General features: G+C 32.3%; 1 protein-coding gene across 8 annotated transcripts in view; it reads right to left on the bottom strand.

The window, feature by feature from the left end:
- Positions 1-23,587, bottom strand: part of STAU2 (staufen double-stranded RNA binding protein 2) — a 295,401-nt gene that overhangs the window by 215,214 nt on the left and 56,600 nt on the right. For all 8 annotated transcript variants that reach the window (XM_045561383.1, XM_045561387.1, XM_045561382.1 and 5 more), the window contains one exon: positions 21,795-21,930. In XM_045561383.1, the coding sequence (XP_045417339.1) occupies positions 21,795-21,930 (136 nt within the window). The remainder of the gene's footprint in view (positions 1-21,794; positions 21,931-23,587) is intronic.

The raw sequence follows: 23,587 nt of genomic DNA, 5'->3' as shown, positions 1-23,587 counted from the left end.
CGTGTGGTAAAAGGGGACAGAACTACAACACACACGTTCTACCAATGTTGAGGTCCTGGTTTGGATATTGTGTCCCACAGGTCTGTAAAACGTAACCACTGGGGGAGACTGGCGCGGAGTACATGGGATCTCTCAGTATTATTTTCACAATTTCCTGTTAATCTCTAATTATTTTGAAATACAATTTTCTTAAAAAAAGGAAATAGGATAGAAAGCACTAAATCAATAGGACCTAGCAGTATCTACATTTTGAAGTTTCCTTATATGTATCTTGAAAATTTACAACCTACATGTACTATCTATTACTACTATCAAGCTTAATATTTATTTTCTTGAACGATTTTATTTCGTGGTGATAGTTATTCTAGAAAAAAATACATTTTGAAATGAGGCTTTGATCATTTTATTTCATAGTATCCAAAATACCCAATAACAAAATTATTTTATGGAATTTTATGGAATGGGTTTTAGAATCAAGCAGAAATAGATTTAAATCCAAATTCTGTAACTTATTACATATATGATCCTGAGCAAATTAAACTTGAGTCTCCATTTCTTCATAGGTAAAATGGGGATAAAAACACACACCTTGGTGAAGTAGCACATCTGTATAAGAGAAGCTGGCAGTGTTTTACACATGGCAGACTATATAAATTTTACTGTTATCATCTTATCTCCCTGAATGCAACAGACATTCCGAAGAGCAAGAAAATTTCAAATGTTTCCCTTGAATTACCTTACTGCTCTCAGAATAGTGATAGTTATACAATAAACACCCAATATGCAATTTTCTCTTAACTTTTAACCTCTGTCATTTAAATTACTTCTATTTCCTTACTGTAAATGGTTATACTCTGACTTCCTGAAGAGGATTAGGTTTGGAGTTTTTATGTGTGTTTTGTTTTTCAAATGAGTTTTTTGATGAAGCTAGTATGTAATTCCTAAAGGCATCAAATCAAGAAAGAATAGTTCAATGGTGTAATAGTTTAGAAATGCAAAACACAAAACAAGATTTCCAAATATTCTACACATCTCATATTCTTGTTTCTAACTCAGCCAGTTAAAAAATTTTTTAATAGCCCACAAGTGGCATTTTCCAATGCCTTATCACCTCATGTAGATCATTATTCTTGCTTAACATTTTCATATAGAAAATCCTACTTTTACTGAAATTCGCTACCACTGCTCCCCATGACCCCTTTCTCAACACAGAGCTCCAGGTTGCTGACCCTAATCTTTTGCAATTTTCTAGAAATTATTTCTATACTCACATATTCCTCATTGTATTTTACTTTTTACATCAAAATAGAAATTGTAGAAAGATAATAAATACCAGCCCTCCACTCCATAATTTAGAATCTTACCCAAAGAATTTATTCTACTAATTCTTCTCTTAATTCTAAACACCTAAAATAGTCAGGCAACTATCGAATAGGATTAATAAACTGTCAACTTTAATACTGCTTACTATGTTTCTTTCTCTTATTCATAAATTCATAAAAGTCATATTAAAAATGTACTATTGAGGACAGCACACTTTATAATGTATCATCATAAATATATCACAATAAAAAGTTCCAAACAAAACTCTAGAGTTTTGGATATCATTTTTGAGAGACACTACTCAAAAATGCTGTTCTATATTTTTCAAGTTTTTATTTTGGAATATAGATATACATATATGGTACAGAGATAGTACAGAGTTCCCATACACCCTTTACCCAGCTTTCCCTAATGTTGGCAACTGACATAGTAACAGTATATTGGTCAAAACTGGAAACTTGTACCACAGATTTTATTCAGAGATTCTGTACTTTCTGAGTGACTGTTGACACTGGACATTTAAATGTCTTAGAGATAACTGAATATCCAGACATCTTGTGAGAATTCTTATTCTTATTCCGAATTTAACTTGGTCCCAGCTGTTCTATGTTCATCATCATAGATTACGGATTCATAGTAACATAGAATCCTATCTTGGAAGGAACCTTAGAAGTCATCTAGATTAATATTTTTCAAAGTATAAATTATGACCCATTAACAGGTCATTAAATAAATTTAATAAATCACAACTACCATTTTTAATAAAACAAGTAGAAAATATTATAGTGCAACACAGATGTTAAGGGTATTACTGCTTTATAATTTTTTAATTATGTATGTATATGTGTGCATGTATGTATGTACTGGGTCATAATATTAAAAAAATATTCCTTACCACTGGTCACAGTCAAAAATGGTTTAAAAGCACTCATCTACATCAAACCAAAGAAAGCAATCTCTCTTTAATACCTCTGACAGATGATAACCCATCTCTACTTAACCACTATTAAAGGTAGGACATTAACTACTTCTACATCAAACAGTAACACGGTATTAGAAAATTTTTTATGTGCAACCAACATTTCTCTCTGTTGACTTTTGATCCACACCTCACCAAAAAAGCTTTTTTTCCCTTCTAAAGAAAAATATCCTGCAATCCTATTTTCTTTTTATTTTGTTTCAAATCAGGGAACAGAGGTTGTTACAATAGAAAGTTTCCCCTTTGGTTCCCAAGAGACTGAAAATAAAGGGCAATAAGAGAAGAACTGAAAAAAAGCGTATAGGGACTCTAAATGGAAGAGGAGAAGAAATGCCAAGTAAAAAGGTCAAGTCAATAAAGGAACATCTTTGTAGAGATGATACAAATAAAATTATCAAATGCCGACAATTTTATAAAAGTGTACATTACTTACTAGCAAATATTCTTATTTTGGAAAGTGAGTTTCTCTTTTTTATGTTTTTTAAACACACAAAGAAGAGGAAGAATAACTCATTCATTCAAAAGAGAGAAAGAAAACCCATGCACAAATAAACCCCTTCTGTCTCTTTTAATATACGAGAAAGTGATTTTAAGAAATTTTTTAAAGCAACTGTTATTTGCATCCAATCTCAAGCAAAGTACTTCGTGTCATTAAATATATGTTTAATACATACATTTTTATCAAACCTGTATTCAACTATCTCATAGCTTCACTCTACCTAGAATGCAGATTTTTTAGTCAAAATGTATGAAGGGAAAAATAAATTCTGAAGTTAAAAAAAACAGAAATGTATGAACTAAATAAAACTCATGTACTTCACACTTAAAGGAACATCTTAGAGCCTAATCAAAGCCTTTTTACTTTTACTTTGCCCCCAAGTCTAACTACAATATCAGTTTTTAAGACAACAATTTAAAAGCGTTAAAGAGAACAAACACTGCTATGCAAAGGTGCACTGACATGAACAAGAAATAAGATGACAATCTGACTACAAAGGATGATTTAGAAAGTAACTGAAAGCAGACCTTGGATACTCAAGAAACAGATGTCTAGGAGTACCTAGTATAAGGACAAAACATGTATATATTTCATAACATATTTCATTTAATAAGTCTTATAATAATGCTTCTTGTTTATAAGGTTGACACTGAGTCAACATGAAGCATTCTTTATGCTCATGATTGTGGCATTTTCTGTTTAAAATATGAAAAATATATGCCATAAATTTTAGAAAAATTTCTACCCCAAATTGCTAAAATAAGTAAAGTTTTAGTTTTCAAAAAGAGGTGAATCCTCAGCTATTTGGGACACCTGGCTGTCCAGAACAACTGATTCTTCCCTGAGGATTGTGGTTAACTGCAATTTTTACCTTCTCCTTTACCTCTTTCAAAAGTTCTATGACTACTTAAAACAACATCTCATAAAGCAATCCTTGATGTTAATAGAAGGTAATGTGTGTTTGGGTTGGGGGGCAGTATTTCAATAACTAGACATGAGTATCACCGGGAGAACTTTTAAAAACACTGGTGTTCAAGCTCCTCAACTAGAAATTCTGATTTAATTCGTCTAGATAGAACCTAGGCACCAGAATTTTTAAAGCTGCCCAGGAGAGCCTCATGTTCAGCCAGGGTTGGGAACCACTTAGATAAATAGTTTTCTTCATGACATCTTTAGGAATCTTTGAGAGGGATACAGCATGCAGCATTTCCCAAATTTGTCTTCAAATCCCTTTTTCCATGGGGCATCTTATAACACTAACTTAGGTAATTCTTCAGCTAAAAATCAAGGTAAATATTAAGTTTAGAATCAAGTTGTATAACTTTTCAAACTTTATAAAAGCTGTAATGTGTTTAGAAACAGGGGAGGTGAAAGAAGAAAGAAAGACTTTTATACAGCTATCACATCTTTTTTACCGTATTACAAAAATTTCAAATGGAGGATTTTAATTCGAACTAAAAAATTTCATACTTTATTTAAATGATCCTTATATCAAGCCTGTGACTCAAAAGCATTCACATGTTATGAAGCCAATTCCAAAGATAAATTCATGCTGCCCTCTAATGGTTCAACATAAGTATTTTTACCTGCAGTATTCCAGAAAGGTGATGATAAATACAATCTTATTATTTTATAAATGGGAGAATTACATTAAACACCAAAAAAGAAAAATATTATTTCAATTTTGGGTATAACCAAGCTCAAAACATCAACTAACTGCTATGTTCAAGACTCTTTTAATTATCAAGCCATTTTCAAACTACTATATTTGCCTATGCATGTGTAAAGCAAGATAAAAATTTGTGCATCCTGCAACACCCATCTCTAATTTAGCTTCTTTTTCAAGTATGGCAATAGTCTTCAAACTTAAATGCTCTATGCTACAATGGAATTTAGAAATTACACATATTATTGCATATTTTTATGACAGCCAGAATTTTAATTAGCATCAAAAATTGTCCATTGGAAACTTAAATACTTGCAAAAGATGTAGTTTCTAGTTTATTGTATATATTTACATTTTAAAATAAAACTGTTATATCACTCTTTTAAATGTATCCAAAGAAATCTAAATAACATAGCAAGTTGATATCTACCTTCATTTACTTAAGAAAACACATATCCTGTCAGGCCATTCTAGAAAATTTTTTTTAAAAAGAAAAAAAATACATAAACTATGTTAAATACATCAGAAATTTTACATCATTGTTTAATATCTTTTAGAACTTATATTTTATTCTATTCTCTCCATAGAATTTTATCCTAATGTGATATTTTATACCTGAAAGTCTTTTATTGCTCATGTTACCATAATTCTATGCATCAAAACCATGCATACTGGCCAGGCGTGGTGGCTCATGGTTTTAATCCTAGCACTCTGGGAGGCCGAGGCAGGTGGATTGTTTGAGCTCAGGGGTTCAAGACCAGCCTGAGCAAGAGCAAGACCCTGTCTCTATTAAAAATAGAAAGAAATTAGCCAAACAACTAAAAATATATATAGAAAAAATTAGCCGTGCATGGTGGCGCATGCCTGTAGTCCCAGCTACTTAGGAGGCTGAGGCAGAAGGATCGCTTGAACCCAGGAGTTTGAGGTTGCTGTGAGATAGGCTGATGCCACGGCACTCTAGCCCAGGCAACAGCGTGAGACTCTGTCTCAAAAAAAAAAAAAATGCATATTAATTAAAATTTATAGATGTTTGTATTTCTTGTGACCAAAAACATGTAAGTTAAAAAATATTTTAGGCTGGGTGCAGTAGCTTATGTCTGTAATCCCAGCACTTTGGGAGGCTGAGGCAGGAGGATCACTTGAGGCCAGGAGTTTGAGATGAGCATGGGCAACACAAAGACACCCTGTCTATACTAAAAATATATATATTTTATGAAATAAGTCATTATTGCAATTACTATCAGCAGATAATGGAACATAAACATTATAAATTTTGATAAATAATTTTTAAATACAAAGTAAAATATTAATGGACATGAATTTCCGTGAGATGCATGGGCCTTTTTTTCTTTAATTTGTATTGATATATCCAAGAAAGAATATTTCTTACTGCTAAAATGAGACAGGTTTTCAATCCTATTCTTATTTCACAGTTTTTTTCTAGGTATAATCACTGAGAAATGTTATTCACATTAGAAACTAAATCCCCCCAAGTTTTGTTATAACAAGGAACACTATGCCACAACTTAGGTTTGTGATCTATCATCAGATGTTATTTTTAATGATGTGGCAACTGACCACTTGATTAGGTCCTTTCAATTTGCTGAAAGCAAAGAACTAGAAACTACCTGACATGCAATAGAATGTGTAATACATTTGCTGCAATTATTCAGTTTCTTAATGTCCAGGAACAGTATCACTATGATTTATCAAATGGCTATTAATTACATCTGTTATTCTTTCACTTAACAGTTTAATTTGATATATGCAAAAAGGGTAGAAAACATTTAAAATATTGTTAATTTCAATACCCTTCTGCTGATATAACATTTGTTTTATAAAATAATTTTACCTTATCATGCATTTCAAATACACACACACACACACACACACACACACACACATTTTGGCTTTTTTTGAGACAGGGTCTTGCTATGTTGACTAGGCTGGTCTCAAAATCCTGGGCTTAAGTAATCCTCCCGTTTCAGCCTCCCAAGTAGATAGGACCATAGGCACATGCCACTCTGCCTGACCAAATATATTTTTTTATCCAAACCTTAAAGCAGCTGATTTAATTCATTTAATTTATGGTAAACACACACTGTCAATCAATTGCCACATCAGGCTATCAAAAAAAGGTCTGTCTTTGTTTCTCAAGTGAAATACATCTGAGGCTTATAAAAGAAGGATTGTTAATTTGTCTTATAAACCAAGACCCAAATATATGCTATATACAAGAGACACGCCAAAAGCGGAGAAAAGCTAAAAATAAAAGAAAGGCAAAGTTATACTGATAGAAAAAAAAGAAAGCAGTGATTGTTATCCTAATATGAGACAAAGCAGAACTCAAGCTAAAAGGTATCAATGGCAGGACATTTGTAATGCTAAAATCTATAATTCTCAAATAATATATGGCAATTATGAATATTTATGTACCAAATAATACAGCAACCACTTTTATGAAGCAAAAGCTATTGGAAGATGCAAGGAGATAGGAATAGAAGCAAACAAATGCTAAGACATTTTAACACATCACTCTCAGTACAAGACAGATCAAGTGAACAAAAAAATGTAAGGATGGGGCCGGGCATGATGGCTGATGCCTGTAATCCTAGCACTCTGGGAGGCTGAGGCAGGAGGATCACTTGAGCTCAGGAGTTTGAGATCAACCTAAGTAAAAGGGAGATCCCGTCTCTATGAAAAAAAATAAAAAGAAAAATAATGAAAAAAAGTAAGGATATAGAAAAACAAAGCAACAAAATCTTATGGAAGATCCTGTGTGTGTGTGTATGTGTGTGTGTGTTTATCAAATGTCATACCCTTTAAACTTCTTCTCAATTGCATATGTAATATCCACATTGATCCTACATTAGATTCCAAAGAAATCATGAATAAGTGCCACAAAATAGAAATATTAGTCTTAAAATACAATAAACTAGAAATTAATAACGAAATTTTAAAAAACAAAAGGCCCTTCTACTTGGAAATGAAATCTTTCATTAAAGAATTTTTACATGAAAGGGAAAATACAAAGTGGAATAATACTGAAAAATTATAATGAAAATACTACATATCAGAACTTACAGTACATACGTAAAACAATGGTCAGAAGAAAATTCATAGCTTTCAACAGTTACATCAATAAAACAAAAGCATTCAAATAAGTGAATTCAATTCAATTTGAAAATTTTTGTGAAGTTATATATGATTACTAATTTGGTGTTACTTTCTGTTTGCTCATGTTTTATTTGTTCTTATATATTTATATTTGCTATTAGATTGCAATTTCCTTTTCTGCATTATCTTTACCAGGTTTAATTGCCAATGTTAACCTTGTTTTGTAAAAACAATTCAGAAATTTCCCTTCTATCACTTATCTTTTTTATTCTATATAACATTAAGGCTATCTGGTCTTTCATATTTTGGTAGATAGAATTCCCTTGTGAAACCATGTGGGCCTGGTGCTTTTCTGTGGGTTTGTTCCTTATCAACTTTCTCTATTTTTTTCCCAATGGATACCAATGCATTTAAGCTTTCTATCTCTAATGAGCCAATTTTGGGAAATAGTATTTTCTAGGAAATTATCTACATCCCCTAGGTTTTCAAATATATTTAATAGAGGACTGAAAATATTATAATGTTTTAAATTTTTTCTGCTCCAATGGTCATTTCTGCCTTGTCATTTCTCATTTTTCTTATTGGTGCTTTCTTTTTTCTTTGCTTAATATCTAGTGGTTTATCTATTTTACTAATTTTTAAAAATCAGGATTTTGTTTTAAAACAGGATTAAAGATGATTAAAAAAATCAGGATTCTGATTTATCAATTAGATCTACTATTTTTTATTGTCTACTTCATTTCAGTTTTAATCTTCATTATTTCATTTTCTGTACTTTTATTTAGTTTGTTTTTTTAACTAGCTTTTACAATCCTGAGTCATCCTATGCAATAACAAAACATGTCTTTCACCTGAAGGATACTTTTATGTCTTTCAGGAGTACTCTAAAGCTTTCTTATGTATTTCTTGATAAGGTTACTCCTCAGTATTTTATCTTCTTTGTTGTTAATATAAATGGAGTTTTCTCTACCATTATATACTCTACTTGATTATTGCTTGTAATTTGAATGCTATTGATTCTATATATTAATTTTATATCATGCTACTTTACTTAACTTTTATCATCTGAATTATTTTCTATATCTTACTTCTCTAAATTGATCTCTCTCTTCTAACTGCATCAGCTAATACTTTTAAAGCAATGCTAAATATTTTCAGAAATAGTATGACTTATTCCTGATCTTGGTGTTAAATAAATTAAATAATCCTCTAATACATTTTTAAGGCCTCTGTGGTAATTGCCATTTGATCCAGCAATCTCACTACCAGGTATTTACCCAAAGGAAAAGAAGTCACTTGATCAAAAAGACACCTGCACTCAAATGTTTATTGCAGCACAATTTACAATTCCAAAGATATGGAACCAATTCAAGTGCCCATCATTCATGAGTAGATTAATAAAATGTGGTATATATTAATATATAACATGGAGTACTACTCAGCCATAAAAAGAAATGAATTAGTGTCTTTTGCGGCAATGTAGAATGGAGCTGGAGACCATTATACTAAGTGAAGTATCTCAAGAATGGAAAAACAAATATCACATGTACTCACTAATAATTTGGAACTAATTTATGGGCACACATGGGCAATGAATGAAGTAAAAATCATTCAAAATCAAGAAGGGGGAGGGAGGAAGAGGGGAGGAGTAAAAACCTACCTAACAGGTATAATGAACACTATCCCGGGGATGAGAACACTTATAGCCATGAATAAAGCGTTATAAAAGCTATCCATGTAACAAAAACATTTGTACCCCCTTAATATTTTGAAGTTTTAAAAAAAATCTCAAAAAAATAAAGAAACACACTAAAGCTGCAGAGAGGGCAACTTTCTCTCTCCATCACTCCTAATGGTACTTGGAACCTTCCTCTCCTCTCCACTCCTGCTACTTACTGCTGGAGCTACAAGAGGCTCACTCCTACCCATCAGGTGGCATTGAGGGGAAAATGTGCCTTGGAAGCCAAAGTTAAAACTATTTACAAGGTACACTATTCACTGTCAGTAAAATGGGTTTTTATGGGCTATCTTGGGAACTTTGCCACGATTTATCACAATGTTTCTATGAGAAAACACATTCTAAGTTTCCAGTAACCAACATAAAAACAAAGTTTGCAACATGGCCTATTTTGATGATTGTCCAAAATCTTACCCAAAATTTATTAGATACATTACATTTCCAAGAAATCCTATTATTGCAGAAACTTCTATAAACATGTAACATAAAGTCTCATTGTCAAAGTACTTGCTTTAAAAACCACACTTAAATTTGTTTCTAAATCCAATTAACATTAAAAACTTCATAAAGCCTTCACTAAAAATCAATAGTTGAAGAAAATGCATAAAAAGTGATTGAATATTAAAGGAGAAACACCTGGTGGATAATATTGGTTTTTGATTCATAAAGGAACTCTCCAAAGCAAAACAGGAAAAAAAAGCTTCAAAATTTTTCAAATTTTTCAGAGATTTGACTAGCAACCTATATAAATTTTCCTTGTAGAATTCTGAAAACTGAAAGCCCACTCATCTATATGTCATGATACATTAAAAAGCAATTCATAACTTGAATTGACATTTTGTCCAGATTTTTTTAAAAACACAAATAAGCATTGCTAAGCAAGATTTTTCTCAACTGAACAACAAAAAAAGACATTTGTGAGACAGCACTGCTTTAAACACAAAATAAACCAAGTATTGTGTTTGTTTCTCAGAGTCAGAACAACATAAATAAAATTAGCCACAAATAATAGATATGCTGTTTATGTCCTCTAATCTAGACAAAAATTGTTAAAATTTTTAACAACTTTAGGACTAAAAAGATAGATCCTTTCTTATAAAAGGATTATGAACTAAGCATTAATCAGGTTTAAATAATGGCTATATGTTCCTAGTTAAAGAATCATGATAAATTTAAGGGGGAGAAAAACTTACAGTAATTATCTTTTTGTTGCTACTTTCCTTATATTCACCACTGTGGAGAATGTTGTTTAAATTTTTAGCATAAAGAACTCAAAAAGGATCTCAATAGCATTAAAAAAAAAAGTGGCCAAATAAAAATCAGACTAAGGTCAACTCAAATTATAAAGAGACATACTTTAAGAATTGGCTTTGTTTACTTCTGCATTTGTTTTTGTTTAAGGAGGATATGAAAAATGTTAAACTTGTGTGACATAAAATTTTTCTTATTTAATAAACATACAGATATTTTAAACAGTCTTTAATTCAAAATTAAGTGGTAAGCTTGGGCCCTGCTGGCTGCCTCTAAAAGCAGAACAAAGGAGCACGGAGTCATGAATTTCTATCATAGGAAATTTATTACCAAGTTATTATACTTGAATACTAACTCTGTAGCAAGAAAACATAGACCAGAACAAAAGGAACAAAAGTGATCAAGCTGAAAGACCCAAGATAGGCCAGGCGCAGTGGCTCACACCTGTAATCCTAACACTCTGGGAGACCGAGGCAGGAGGATTGCTTGAGCTCTCAGGAGTTTGAGACCAGCCTGAGCAAGAACAAGACATCATCTCTACAAAAAATTAGCTGGGCGTCATAGCACATGCCTATTGTCCCAGCTACTCGGGAGGCTGAGGCAAAAGGATCACTTGAGCCCAGGAGCTGGAGGTTGCAGTGAGCTACAATGACGCCACTGCACTCTACCCAGGGTGACAGAGCAAGACTCTGTGTCAAATAAAATAAAATAAAATAAAATAAAATAAAATAAAATAAAATAAAATAAAATAAAATAAAATAAAATAAAATAAAATAAAATAAAATAAAATAAAATAAAATAAGAAGAAAAAGAAAGACCCAAGATAAAATAAATGGCTATCAAGCTAGGACAAGGCAGAAGAGGTCCGTGTATAAAATGCTGCACACAATTACACAAAACCCATAGATTTTCCAAAGCTCATGTTTAAACTCCAAATTAATAACTCCTGATATGCACAGTTTTCCAAGGAAGAAATGATTCTCTGGGCTACAATGGCAGTACTGTTGCAAGGTCAACTACATCCCAACAAAGGCCAAAAAATATCCATTTGTAACACAGACTCAATCATTCCTTCTATAAAGCATATACCCAGAAATAGTAATAGAATCATAGCTGATTTTTTTAAATCAGGCAGAAGTAAATTTTTTAAAATCTCTCAAAATAACAATGTCCTGTGCAAATACACTGAGATTTAGATTTTTTAAGGAGCTAAAAGCTATATGGGAAAGTAAGATAACGGGCCCTGTATGATCACAGAATTACTTTATAAAGCCAGAAAACAATACTACAGGAAGCACTATTTATTCTCACCAACTTACAGATGAGTTAACTGAGAATTAGAAGGTTAAATAACCTGCTCGACACAGCTATGATTCCAACTCCAGAGTCTGTACTTGTAACTAGACTATACTACCTTCAATATAATAAAGGCTAACAATTATGATAACAATTATGGCACAGAGGCAGAAGCTGAAAACTTAACAGGTACATCATTTTGCCCTCAAACATCTGATGAGATAAGTATTATTTTATCCCCTAGTTAAACATTTACAATGTGTTTGGTCAAATGCTTGAGAGGCAAAAATTTGATGCTTTCTTAGCAACATTTTTAGTTACAAAGAAAAGGAAGTATTACAAAATATATATTTTAAATCAACTCTACTGAGGTAAAATTTACATAACATGAAGTATGCCTATTTTAGGCTCACAGTTTGATGAATTTTGACATACACCTGTATTAACAATCACCAAAGTCAAGATACAGAACGTTTCTATCACCTGAGAAAGTTTCCTTGTATAGAAAATCCCCACCCCCAAATCTAGGCAAAAATGAATTTCTGTCACTATGGATTAGTTTTGCCTATTCTAGAATCCCACAAAAATAGAATTTTATACTATATACACTCTGTGTATGACTCCTTTTGCTCAGGATAATATTTTTGAGATTCACACATATTGCTCCATGGATCAGGAGTTTTACTGCTGAATGGTAATCTAAACCATGGTTATATTACAATTTAACCACCTCCCTGGTGGTAGATGTTTGGGTTTTTTCCAGTGTGGAGCTATTATAAAGAAAAATGCTATAAACATTTATGTTCAAGTCTTTGAATGGCCATATATTGTCATTTCTTTTAGGTAAATACCAGGCATGGAATTGTTGAGTGGTATGGTAAGTACTACATGTTTAACCTCAAAAGAAAGTTATAAACTCTGACAAGGTGATTGTACCACTTTATATCCCCAGCAGCCATGTATGAGAGTTCCAATTGCCCTACCAGGACACTTAGTGTCAGTCTTTTTAAATATTAGCTATGGTTTTAATTTGCAATTCCCTGATGACTAATGATTTTGAACAACTTTTTGTGTGTTTATTAACCATTCTTATCTCTAGTGTCTATTCAAATATTTTGCCCATTTTTGTTTTCTTAAGGTGTAGGTATTCCTTCATATACCCTGGAGACAAGTCCTCTTTCAAACATAGGTATTGCAAATGTTTTCTTCCAATATATGTCTTGCTTTTTCATTTTTTAAACAGTGACTTTCAGGTACCAAAAGTTTAAATTTTAATAGTGTGCGATTTCATGATTCATGTTTTTTGTGTTCTAAGAAATCTTTGCCTATCTCCAAAGTTACAAAGGATTTTCTTCTAGAAATTATAATTTCTATTCTTTGTGTTCTAAAAAATATTTCCCTATCTCCAAAGCAACAAAGTATTTTCTTCTAGAAATTTTACAGCTTTAACTATTACATTTAGGTCTATGATCCATTTCTAATTAAATTTTTTGTCTGTGGTGTGAAGTAAAGGTTGAGCTTTTTTTTCTGTCTGAATATCCAATTATTTTACCACTATTTATTAGAAAGAATATCCTTTCCCCATAAGTACCTTCACTGAAATTAATTTTGAAAGAATTAAACTGACCATATACAGATGGATCTATTTTTTGCCTCCATATTCCAGAGTACAGCAAACTTCTGTGAAAGGCCAAATAGCAAATACTTTGGGCTTTGCAGACCATATGATCTCTATCATATCCACTCAACTATGTTGCTGTATAGACAATACATAAACAAGTGACTGCAGCTGTGTTCCAATGAAATTTTATTGATACACTAAAATTTCAATTTCATCTAAATGTGTTATAAAATATTATGCTTCTTTTGATATTTTTCCAATTACTTAAAAACATAAAAACTATTCTTAGCTTGCAGGCCATACAAAAATAGGCAAGCTAGATGTGGCCTATGGGCCACAGTTTGCTAACCTGTGTTCTACTCTGTTCCACTGATTCATATATCTGTCCCTATGTCAATATTCCACTCTCTTTACTATTGTAGCTTTACAGCAAATCCTGAAGTCAGGTTATGTAAGCCCTTCAACTTCTTTCTTTTCAAAATAGTTTTGGCTATTGCAGGTCCTTTGCATCTCTGCAAAATGTCAGCATTACTTATTAATTTTACAAAAAAACCTGCTAAGATTTTCATTAGGATTGCACTACATTTTCACATTAACTTTGGGAGAATTAACATCTTAATAATATTGAGTCTTCTTTAATTTACCTGAGCAATATTTTATAGCTTTCAGTAAATAGGGTATGCACATATTTTATTAAATTTACCCCTGAATATGATGTGTTTTATGTATTTTAATTCTGTAGTTGTTCATAACTATTAAGTAGCTCTTCAGCTATTAGAATAAGTAAGGTGTTTTGTTTTGGTTTTGTTTGTTTGATTTTTTAGAATTTTCTACATACAGGATCATGGTGTCTATAAATAAAGTTTTATATCTTCTTTTCCAATATTTCCCCCCATTTATTTCTTCTTCTTATTGCACTTGCTAGAACTCAAGTAAAATGTTGAACAGAAATGATAACCATATATATCACTTGCTTGTTCCTGATCTTCTAAGTATGCAGGCTTTCGCCACAAAAGATAATGTTATCTAGAGGTTATTTATAGAAGCCCTTTATCAAATTAAAGTAGTTCTCTTCCATTCCTAGTCTGCTAGGACTGTATTATGAAAGAGAGCTGATTTTTGTCAAATGCTTTTTCTGTATCTAAAGAAATGTACATATGGTTGCTCTCCTTTATTCTGTTAATTCGCTTAATTACTTTGATTACTGAATACTAAACCAGTCTTCCTTTCCCAGAATAAACTCCATGATGCATTATGTTATTTAAATTTTGCTGAATTTAATTTTCTAATACTTTTTTTTTTTTTTTTTTTTTTTACAGAGTCTCACTTTGTTGCCTGGGCTAGAGTGAGTGCCGTGGCATCAGCCTAGCTCACAGCAACCTCAAACTCCTGGGCTTAAGCGATCCTACTGCCTCAGCCTCCCGAGTAGCTGGGACTACAGGCATGCGCCACCATGCCCGGCTAATTTTTTCTATATATATTTTTAGTTGGCCAGATAATTTCTTTCCATTTTTAGTAGAGATGGGGTCTCGCTCAGGCTGGTCTCGAACTTCTGACCTCGAGCGATCCACCCGCCTCGGCCTCCCAGAGGGCTAGGATTACAGGCATGAGCCACCTTGCCCGGCCTTAATTTTCTAATACTTATTAAGGATTTTTATATCTGGGATCAAGAGGCATAAGATCTGAAGTTCACTATTCCTCATCCTTGCTTTGGTAACGTGTTCAAATTCTTGTCTCTGGCTTCTGAGAGTTTTTAAAAGACAGTGAATTTTTAATGTATCTTTGTTATGGGTTTAGATTTATTTCCCCCAAATAAAAAAAATCGCTAATTTAACAATATAATCCTATGTGAAAGTATGAGAAAATATTTAAGATTTTATCTTATAAACTATCTTTCAGTTCTATATCTATTCTATAAAGTGATATCCTCATGAAGAAGTGTCATTTTTAAGAGTTCTGACATATATTCCATGGGTAAAGAATATGATAAAAGAGAAAGAATTCCCCAAACCAAGGCATGTAGTATACAAAAGGCAAAATTATATATAACTATTAGAACAAATTCCTGCTTTTCACTACTTCATGCTTATTTCATTTATCCAAGAGGCTTTAATGTGTATACTTGGCTGACTTTTTCCTATTAGGTTGAACCATATGAAACTGGCATATTTATAGGTCAAAGAAAGGTCAAATACTGGCAGTTTTACATGGTTTAACATCTCATTTATCAGGCAACCATGGCCTTGGAATAGTAACCAAAGTGAACTCACTCAGTCTACAAGTTGTTTTATCAGTACACAAGCACCATCTGGTGGCAGAAACCAAAATTGTAGGTTTATACTATTTACATCACTGCTGGCACAAATTCTTCAGTATCCCTGGGGGATTGGCTCCCTGGAGCCAATCCCCCGTGCCCCGTGCCCCTGCAGATACCAAAATCCATGGATGTTCAAGTCCCTTATATAAAATGGTATAGTACCATTGGCATATAATCTATGCACATCCTCCTGTACACTTTAAATCATTTCTAGATTACTTGTAACATCTCATACAATATAAATACTATGTAATTGTTATACTGCATTGTTGAAGGAATAATGACAAGCAAAAAAGTCTGTACAAGTTAAGTACAGATATTGCAACAATCCCTTTTTTCCGAATATTTTCAATCCATGGTTGGTTGGATCCACGGATGCAGAACCCATGGATGCGAAAAGTTAACAATACATTCAATATTTCTCAAATGTTCTACTTTCTAATATGCTTTCTAAAAGGGCATTACAAAATAGTGAAGAACCCTTGTATTGACAGTTTGAACAACCTCAAAATAAACAGCACACCAACATCTCAATATTTAGCAACAATTCATCAGCTTACATAACATAAACTTTGGAATATAATACGCAAGCTATTTTCATAAATCAGAATCTTGGTTATTTCTAATTTTACTAATAATTAATATAATGAAATAAAGTCAGTATGGATACTTCAAAAAAACAACTTTCACCCTATCAAATTCCCACCGACAGCCAACACTCTCTGTAAAATTCTTTCCCAAAGACTCACAGATTTACTTCCCAGAGTTACAGGGGAAGACCAAGAAGCCTTAAGTGGGTGTCTACTCTGCCTATAGAAACAAGTAAATTGTAGGCAAAATAGTCCAAACTCATTCCTTGTTTAACCTGCCATGATTCAACATAAGAGAAAATAACTAACCTAGTTTTAAGTGATTAACTAAGAATTGGATACATTAGCCAAAGGTAACCAAATACTGTCTTGACACAGAATATACTAACCACATCTGATGAGGGGGTCCTTGGCATGAGGCACATGCCATGAAATTGTTCCAAATTGAGTGATAGCAAACATTACTAAATCCTTTTGTGAAGAAAAATATAAATCCTAGATGAACAAAGAACAGATGAGTGATTCAAACTTAGGTTGAATCCTAAATGATACCTTTTTCTTAAGATAAATTACACATGCCAATTCTGTTAAGCTCAAGACACTGAACTAACTCTTCCCATGTGTACTTCCAATAAACCCTCAAAGTCAAAGATAATCTTTGCATGCCCTTCACTGAAGCTTAAAGAATGATAAAATTACTCCTCCTAAATATCTCACAAGCAATTTAAACTTAACAGAGTCCAAATTAAATTCTTTTTTTAATAGTCCAAATTAAGTTCTTCATCTTTCCAATAACCTGCTCCAATGACTCTCATGGTGAAAAATATTACTCGCCATCCTGATATCTAAAAGTTATCCTTAATATCTCATCCTATCAATTCCCAAGTGCTATCAAGTCTACCTTCTAACTACAGACATTGTCCCCTCTTCTCCATCTTCACTGTTCCAGGCCCTCATCGCATTAAGCCTGAATTACGACAAAATCTTTGTAATTCTGCTTTCTCCCTTGAAGTTTAAGTCTATCCAACCTATTTTCCACATACTGCCAAAGCAATAATATTCCTAAAACATATAGCCAATTATTTTATCCCACAGCTTAAGACCCTTCAATGGTTCCCAATCACCTTGAGGATAAAAATCTAAACCCTGTGGCATGGCACTTGAGGACATGCAGATCAGGGCCCAGCCTGGACTTCAGTCTTCTCATTCCAGACATACCAAATTGCTTCCAAGTCTATGAATGAACTAAACTTTGCAGGATTCCTAGAATCTGTTACCAAAATCTGTATTGTTTTTCCTTGTGTGACTATACAACATTGATAAACTATCTATAGGAGGCCTGATTTCAGTCGGTCTGTTCCTTGAGATAATGTATAAAATTTTTATAACAAAGATAGGAGAACAAAAGCATAAAGTGTTCTCTAATCTTTGCCTTGTACTTTGTCATACAAATTTTTATATGCATTCTACTTTCTATGTTAGAGAAAAGAAAAGGATGTAACTGGATGTACTCATTGTCAAACATCTTGGGTGTAATAAAAGGAGAAAGGTATTTCACAATCCAGGTCACATCCAGAGTTTGCTCATGGATAAATGTTTTTTCTCCACCCATCATGAAACAGAGTGGAGGAGAAAAATTAGTTCTTTTAGGCCCCTGAATGACAAACCCCACCAATAAAGAATGGGGGGTGGAGCATGGATAATACCTATTACTTAATATTATTTTAAGTAGAAAATTAAAGGATCTTTTCAAAAATGCCTCTAAATGATGTTTCTTGGACTTCTTAACCTTTCATTCCCTGCCTTAAGAAGCTACTGATTAATTTGGACTCTGACAAGGAGAAGAAAGTCTCACACCTTTGGCTCCAAATTCCCTAGAATATGACCAAACTGTTGTCACCTATAAATTAAGGTCAAGTGTAAAACCATAATTTTAATAGCCTAATGAGTAACGGTTAGGTTTACTCTTTTGTGAGCAGAGCTTTTAAGTTGAAACATGGCTTGTATTTCCCTATATTCTTAGATTTACCTTTTTTGTGATCTGAAAAATTTTTAAAGGCTCTCTAAAAATTTGAAGGGAAAGTTCACTTTGTCCATTAATGGGAATGGCCTAAGGCACATCCTTTATTTATGACTTTGGAGAAGTCATAAATAAAATTCTTACACCCCTCATGACAACCATAGAATTAGATCTTGGAACTAGAAACTGCTAACAAAGGAAAAATGCCAACATTCTTAACAGAAAATCTAGAAAAAAAAAAAAATCAAACCACATGACCCCTATCACCTTTGATTTCATGCATCAACTCCTCTCCCCTTGGTTCACTCTGTTCCAGCCACACTGGCCTGGTGGAGGCATCCACGTGCCAGGCACACTCTGCCTCAGGCGCTCTGGACGTGCTTCTTGAGTCTGGAACACTCTCTCTCCTGATATTTACACTGCTTTTTCCTCTCTTCCTTTAGGTCTTCATCAAAAGGAACCTTCTCAGTGACTAACCACCTCTTACTGACTGACTGCCTCCCCTACAAGAACAAGAGCTTCATAAGGACACAGATTACTGTCTGATTTTTCATTTAAAATTAATAAATTCACTAATCAAAACTCTAGCAAAATTTCAATAAAGGAACATAGACACAAAATGGCAAAATATAACAAATGCTAAAACAATACTCTCATGAATCTATTCATTATAGTACATTAAAAATAAAATATCTTGCAAGTATAAAATAGACTAGGCATTCCTTACTCAGGTGACTAAATATATCTATTGTACTGATGTGGGCAACTAGCTTTATTTATATTAAGGAACCTCAGACTGAAGATAAAGGCAGTGGGAATATTATACAGAAAAGGAAAGTAAAGCAACCGTAAGAGAAATGTTATGTCTCTCATGCCTCCTACGTGGTGTGGACACCAAAAGGGCTGGGAAGCCTGCCACTGGATGCCCCACAGTACAGAAGAGGAAGGCAATGGAACAATATACCAGAGGAGACAAGAATAGCTGAGAGTTTAGGCCAGTTTAGCAAGGAGAAGATGGTAGATACTTCTGGAAGCAATATCCGAGGGGAAAAAATGGACTAGAAGTCACCAACTGCAGGTTTCAGCAGCTAGTATACAAGGGACATGACCACAAAGAGCCAAGGAACTAAAGGATAATACAAGATACCCATAAGGGGTGAAGGATTCTCCCTACCTAGGTTACAGTAAACTCCCCCAGGCCCACCTGGGAAGAAAGTGGGGAGGGGCAGAAGTCTAAGAGAGACTCTAAACAATAACACTTAAAGGAACTATCTACAATTTGAATAAGACTAAATTTTAAATGGATAGGATTAAAAGTAATTTTTCCACTACCAAGCAACATACCAAAAAGTATCAGATTATATACAGACTAAATAAATATCTTCTCTGCATATCTGAGTTATAATATCAGTAAATATACAGAAACATAAAACAAAAGCATCAGCTGCTAATTCTGCAAAAGCAAAAAGAAATTAAAAAAAAAAAAGCATCAGCAAATATCCGATCACATGTGGGAAAGAACTACTTAGGCATAAAAACAGTAGGAGAAATAAGAAAAAAAAAATCAATAGATTGGACCACGTAACATTTAAAATTGTAGTACATTAAAAACAAACACAAAATTAAAAGCTTACTTTTTAAAAGCAGGAAAATTACAACAAATAAAACAGAATGACCACAAATATCCTCAACATACAAACATTTAGAAGCATTTAGTCAAGCAATGCAATAAAAATTAGCAAACTAAAACAGACAAATCAAAAATAATAATAAACATCTGAAAAACTATTCAGCCTCACTAGCAGTTAATAAAATTGAACTTTAAAAAATACTACTTTTTAACTATCAATTTTTTTAAACTCTGTTGTCAGAGTAGAATAAGCATTCTTATATAAGAAATTATTACAAACTTTAATGTAATTGGGCAATACATTATTCTTTCTAATCTCAATATTCCCCTTGTAGTAATCTATTTTAAGGAAATAATCAGTGATGTGAACAAAGATTTGTATATAAAGAGTGTTTACTGCAGCATTCTTTATATTAGCCAAAAAAGGGGAGAAAGGACAATCTACATAATCAAAATAGGCATATGTTTATTGAATATACCTTATGAGACCATATGAAGCATTATGTAGCCATCAAAAATATTTCTCAAGGATTCAAGATATGACAAATGGTCACTATATTAAGTGAATAAAGGGTATCATATTGCATATACAGGATATACAAATTATGATATATTCATAGAAAGGAATACTATTCAGCAATTCAAAAAAAAGGACAAATCCCAGATATAAACAACATGGATGAACCTCAAAACAAACAAAACAAGAAAACCATTATACAAAGTGAAAGCCAGACACAAAGTAAATACTGTATGAATCTATTTATATGAAATTCAACAATAGGTAAAACTAAACTGTGATGACAAAATAGTGGTTCCTTCTGGGAGGAGGGTGTGTCAATGCCAAAGAGGTCTGAGAAAACTCTCAGGGGTGATGGGAACGTCTGTATCTTAATCTGAGTGGTGATCGCATGAGGATATACATAGGTAAAAAGTCATCAAATAAAGTATAAATACACATATATCAATAATAAAATAGAACCATCAAGATGTACACAAGATTCGTTCATTTTACTGCATGTATATTATATCTTCATAAAGTACTGCAGAAATTGCACATAAAGGACAACTTCAATTTAGTTAAATATATTTATATGCAAAGAAAAAAGAATGTAAAGTACATTAAAATAGTAAAGGTGGCTGATTCTGGTATTGCAAATTACTTATGTATTGTTTTTTAACCTTTCTGCATTTTCCATATTCTCTACGAGTTTTATGTAACTTACTATGACTTTTATGATCAGAAAAAAATATAAATACTAAACTTTATTTTGAAACTTGTCATGCTTGTAAAAGAAAATTCTGTTATAACTATCACAAAGTCATGCAATTTGCAGAAAGTCTTAGTAAATCGTTCTTCCCTCCAATAAATTTCCTATAAATTACAAACATTCATGTTCATTAATGCATTCAGACAAATCAAGAAAAACACTGAGGTCTGTTTGGTGAATGAGTAAGAAAGTCAACTGGGAAGTTAGCACTATAAACTATGGAATGATTTTAAAACTTGGTCCTGCCTGCAACAAATACAGGACTCTCATGGACTCAATAAAAACTAGTTCCCGAATACTGTGAGGTTTTTTAAAATGTATTATTTTAAATATTCCTTGTCAGCCTAATTTATTTAAATTCCATGAAAAATGCCCAAGGTCAATTGTATTTACCATGAAAATAACTCTCTGAGTTTCAGAAACTTTTATAATATGCATGAAATAATAAATAAGAGCAAAACCAAAGAAGACATACAAACCTCTGATTGTACATGCCCCGAAAGTTGTAATTAGCTCTATAATTTGGGAATGGCTTTGGATCTAATGGCCTGTAGATGGCAGGCTCTCCCCTTTTCATAGCAAGCCCATTCAGTTCCACAGTTGGAGTTATACTACCTGTTTAAAAAAAATATTAAAAGCACACAAGTGAAATATTTCCACAATAAATCATGCAAGCTATATTTATACTACATTTAGTTATCATGGAGGAGGGTGAAGAGTGGACGGTCCATCTGTATGATTTTCTTAGGAAGTGCATAAACAAAGTAAAAGAATGAGAAAATTGTTTCTAATAAAATCTTGGGGGGTTGTGCAACATTTTCTGTACATTAATAACCAAAAATTCAAGAGTTTAGTCATACTATTAAAATGAATTAAACAGATATTCTTAGATTTCTTAGTTTGGATATTATTTTTTAAAGTACTGAACTTCAACAATACTTACCCCAGAAAGCTTGCATGTGTTTGTTTAATCATTAAAAATATTACCTGTGAATATTTTTATTTATACTTTGGTAATCAAATACATTAGCAATGAATTCAGGGTCATCAGTGTTTCTTGGACTTACCTAACAAAAAAATTTTTTGGAGTTTTTTAATAACCAACAAGACAAAGTAAATATAAATGATGCTCTTTGTTGATAATATTTCCTAAAACTAAAATGTTATCTATTCCTAACAAATCTTAAAAGATATGTACAAGCAGCACTGTCAATAAAAGCAAGACTAGAAACAACCTAAACAACCATCAATGTGGCAACCAGTTACATAAACATCTATACCATAAAATATAATACTGCTACAAAAAATGAAGAATACATACATTGCTACCTTACTTTTTTTCCCTTTAATTTAATGATGTACCTTGGAGGTTACACCTTAGCAGTGTAGGATATATTGTTAAATGAAAAAAAGCAAGGTATCAAATAGTGTGTATTTTACATTATCTTCTAAGAAAGATAAAAATACAAATATAAATACATACTTGTTTATTTTTTTAAATAGTAAACCTAAAACCAAAAAAAAAAAAAAAGTTACTTATAGGGAGAAGGCACAAACAGGAGAAAATGGAAGCTGAACACTGTTTTACAGATTTTATTTTGAAAACATAAACATTTTTACATAATTACAAAAATAAAATTCCATCAAATGGGAAGGTACAATGCCTAAAATCAAAAGAAAAAGTAAAACTCAATCTAACTGAATTGGTGACTTAACCACAGAGAGAACTATTTCAAATGACTTTAAACACTATAAAATACCCATAATGAGATACTAAAGAGCATTTTAAAAAAAGGAAATCTTAAACTATTTTCAGTAATCACACTATTAGTAAGATGATTTTAACTAGTAAGATGCTCTTGTTTAATTCAAACAAAATTAAATCAAAATAGGGAGAAAGTAATCTCTAAAAAGAAAACAAAGTAACTAAAAGCTAACAGTGAATCAAATCGGTGGCCTTAATCATACACAGAATAATTATTTGAAGTGACTTTAAAACACTATAAAATACCTATATATCCTGAAGAAAAAATCTGCAAAGAAACTGTAAACTGTTTTCAGTACTATCATGCTGTTAGTAATATTAGGTTTCCTATTATGAAATTATATATATATGGATTTGTATGAGCCGATAGTGAGAAAAAAATTATATATAAATAGATATAAAATAGATTAAAGAAAATAAGATTAATGTTAGAAACCAAGATTTTTAGCATATAAACAGATGAATATAAAATCAAATACATTAAATAAAACCCTGTAGTCTTAAATT

Source organism: Lemur catta, chromosome 9 (assembly GCF_020740605.2).
Source record: "Lemur catta isolate mLemCat1 chromosome 9, mLemCat1.pri, whole genome shotgun sequence".
In the NCBI taxonomy this organism is placed as follows: Eukaryota; Metazoa; Chordata; class Mammalia; order Primates; family Lemuridae; genus Lemur; species Lemur catta.
Note: the sequence above shows the minus strand (reverse complement) of the source record. Positions and strands in the feature narration are given on the sequence as shown.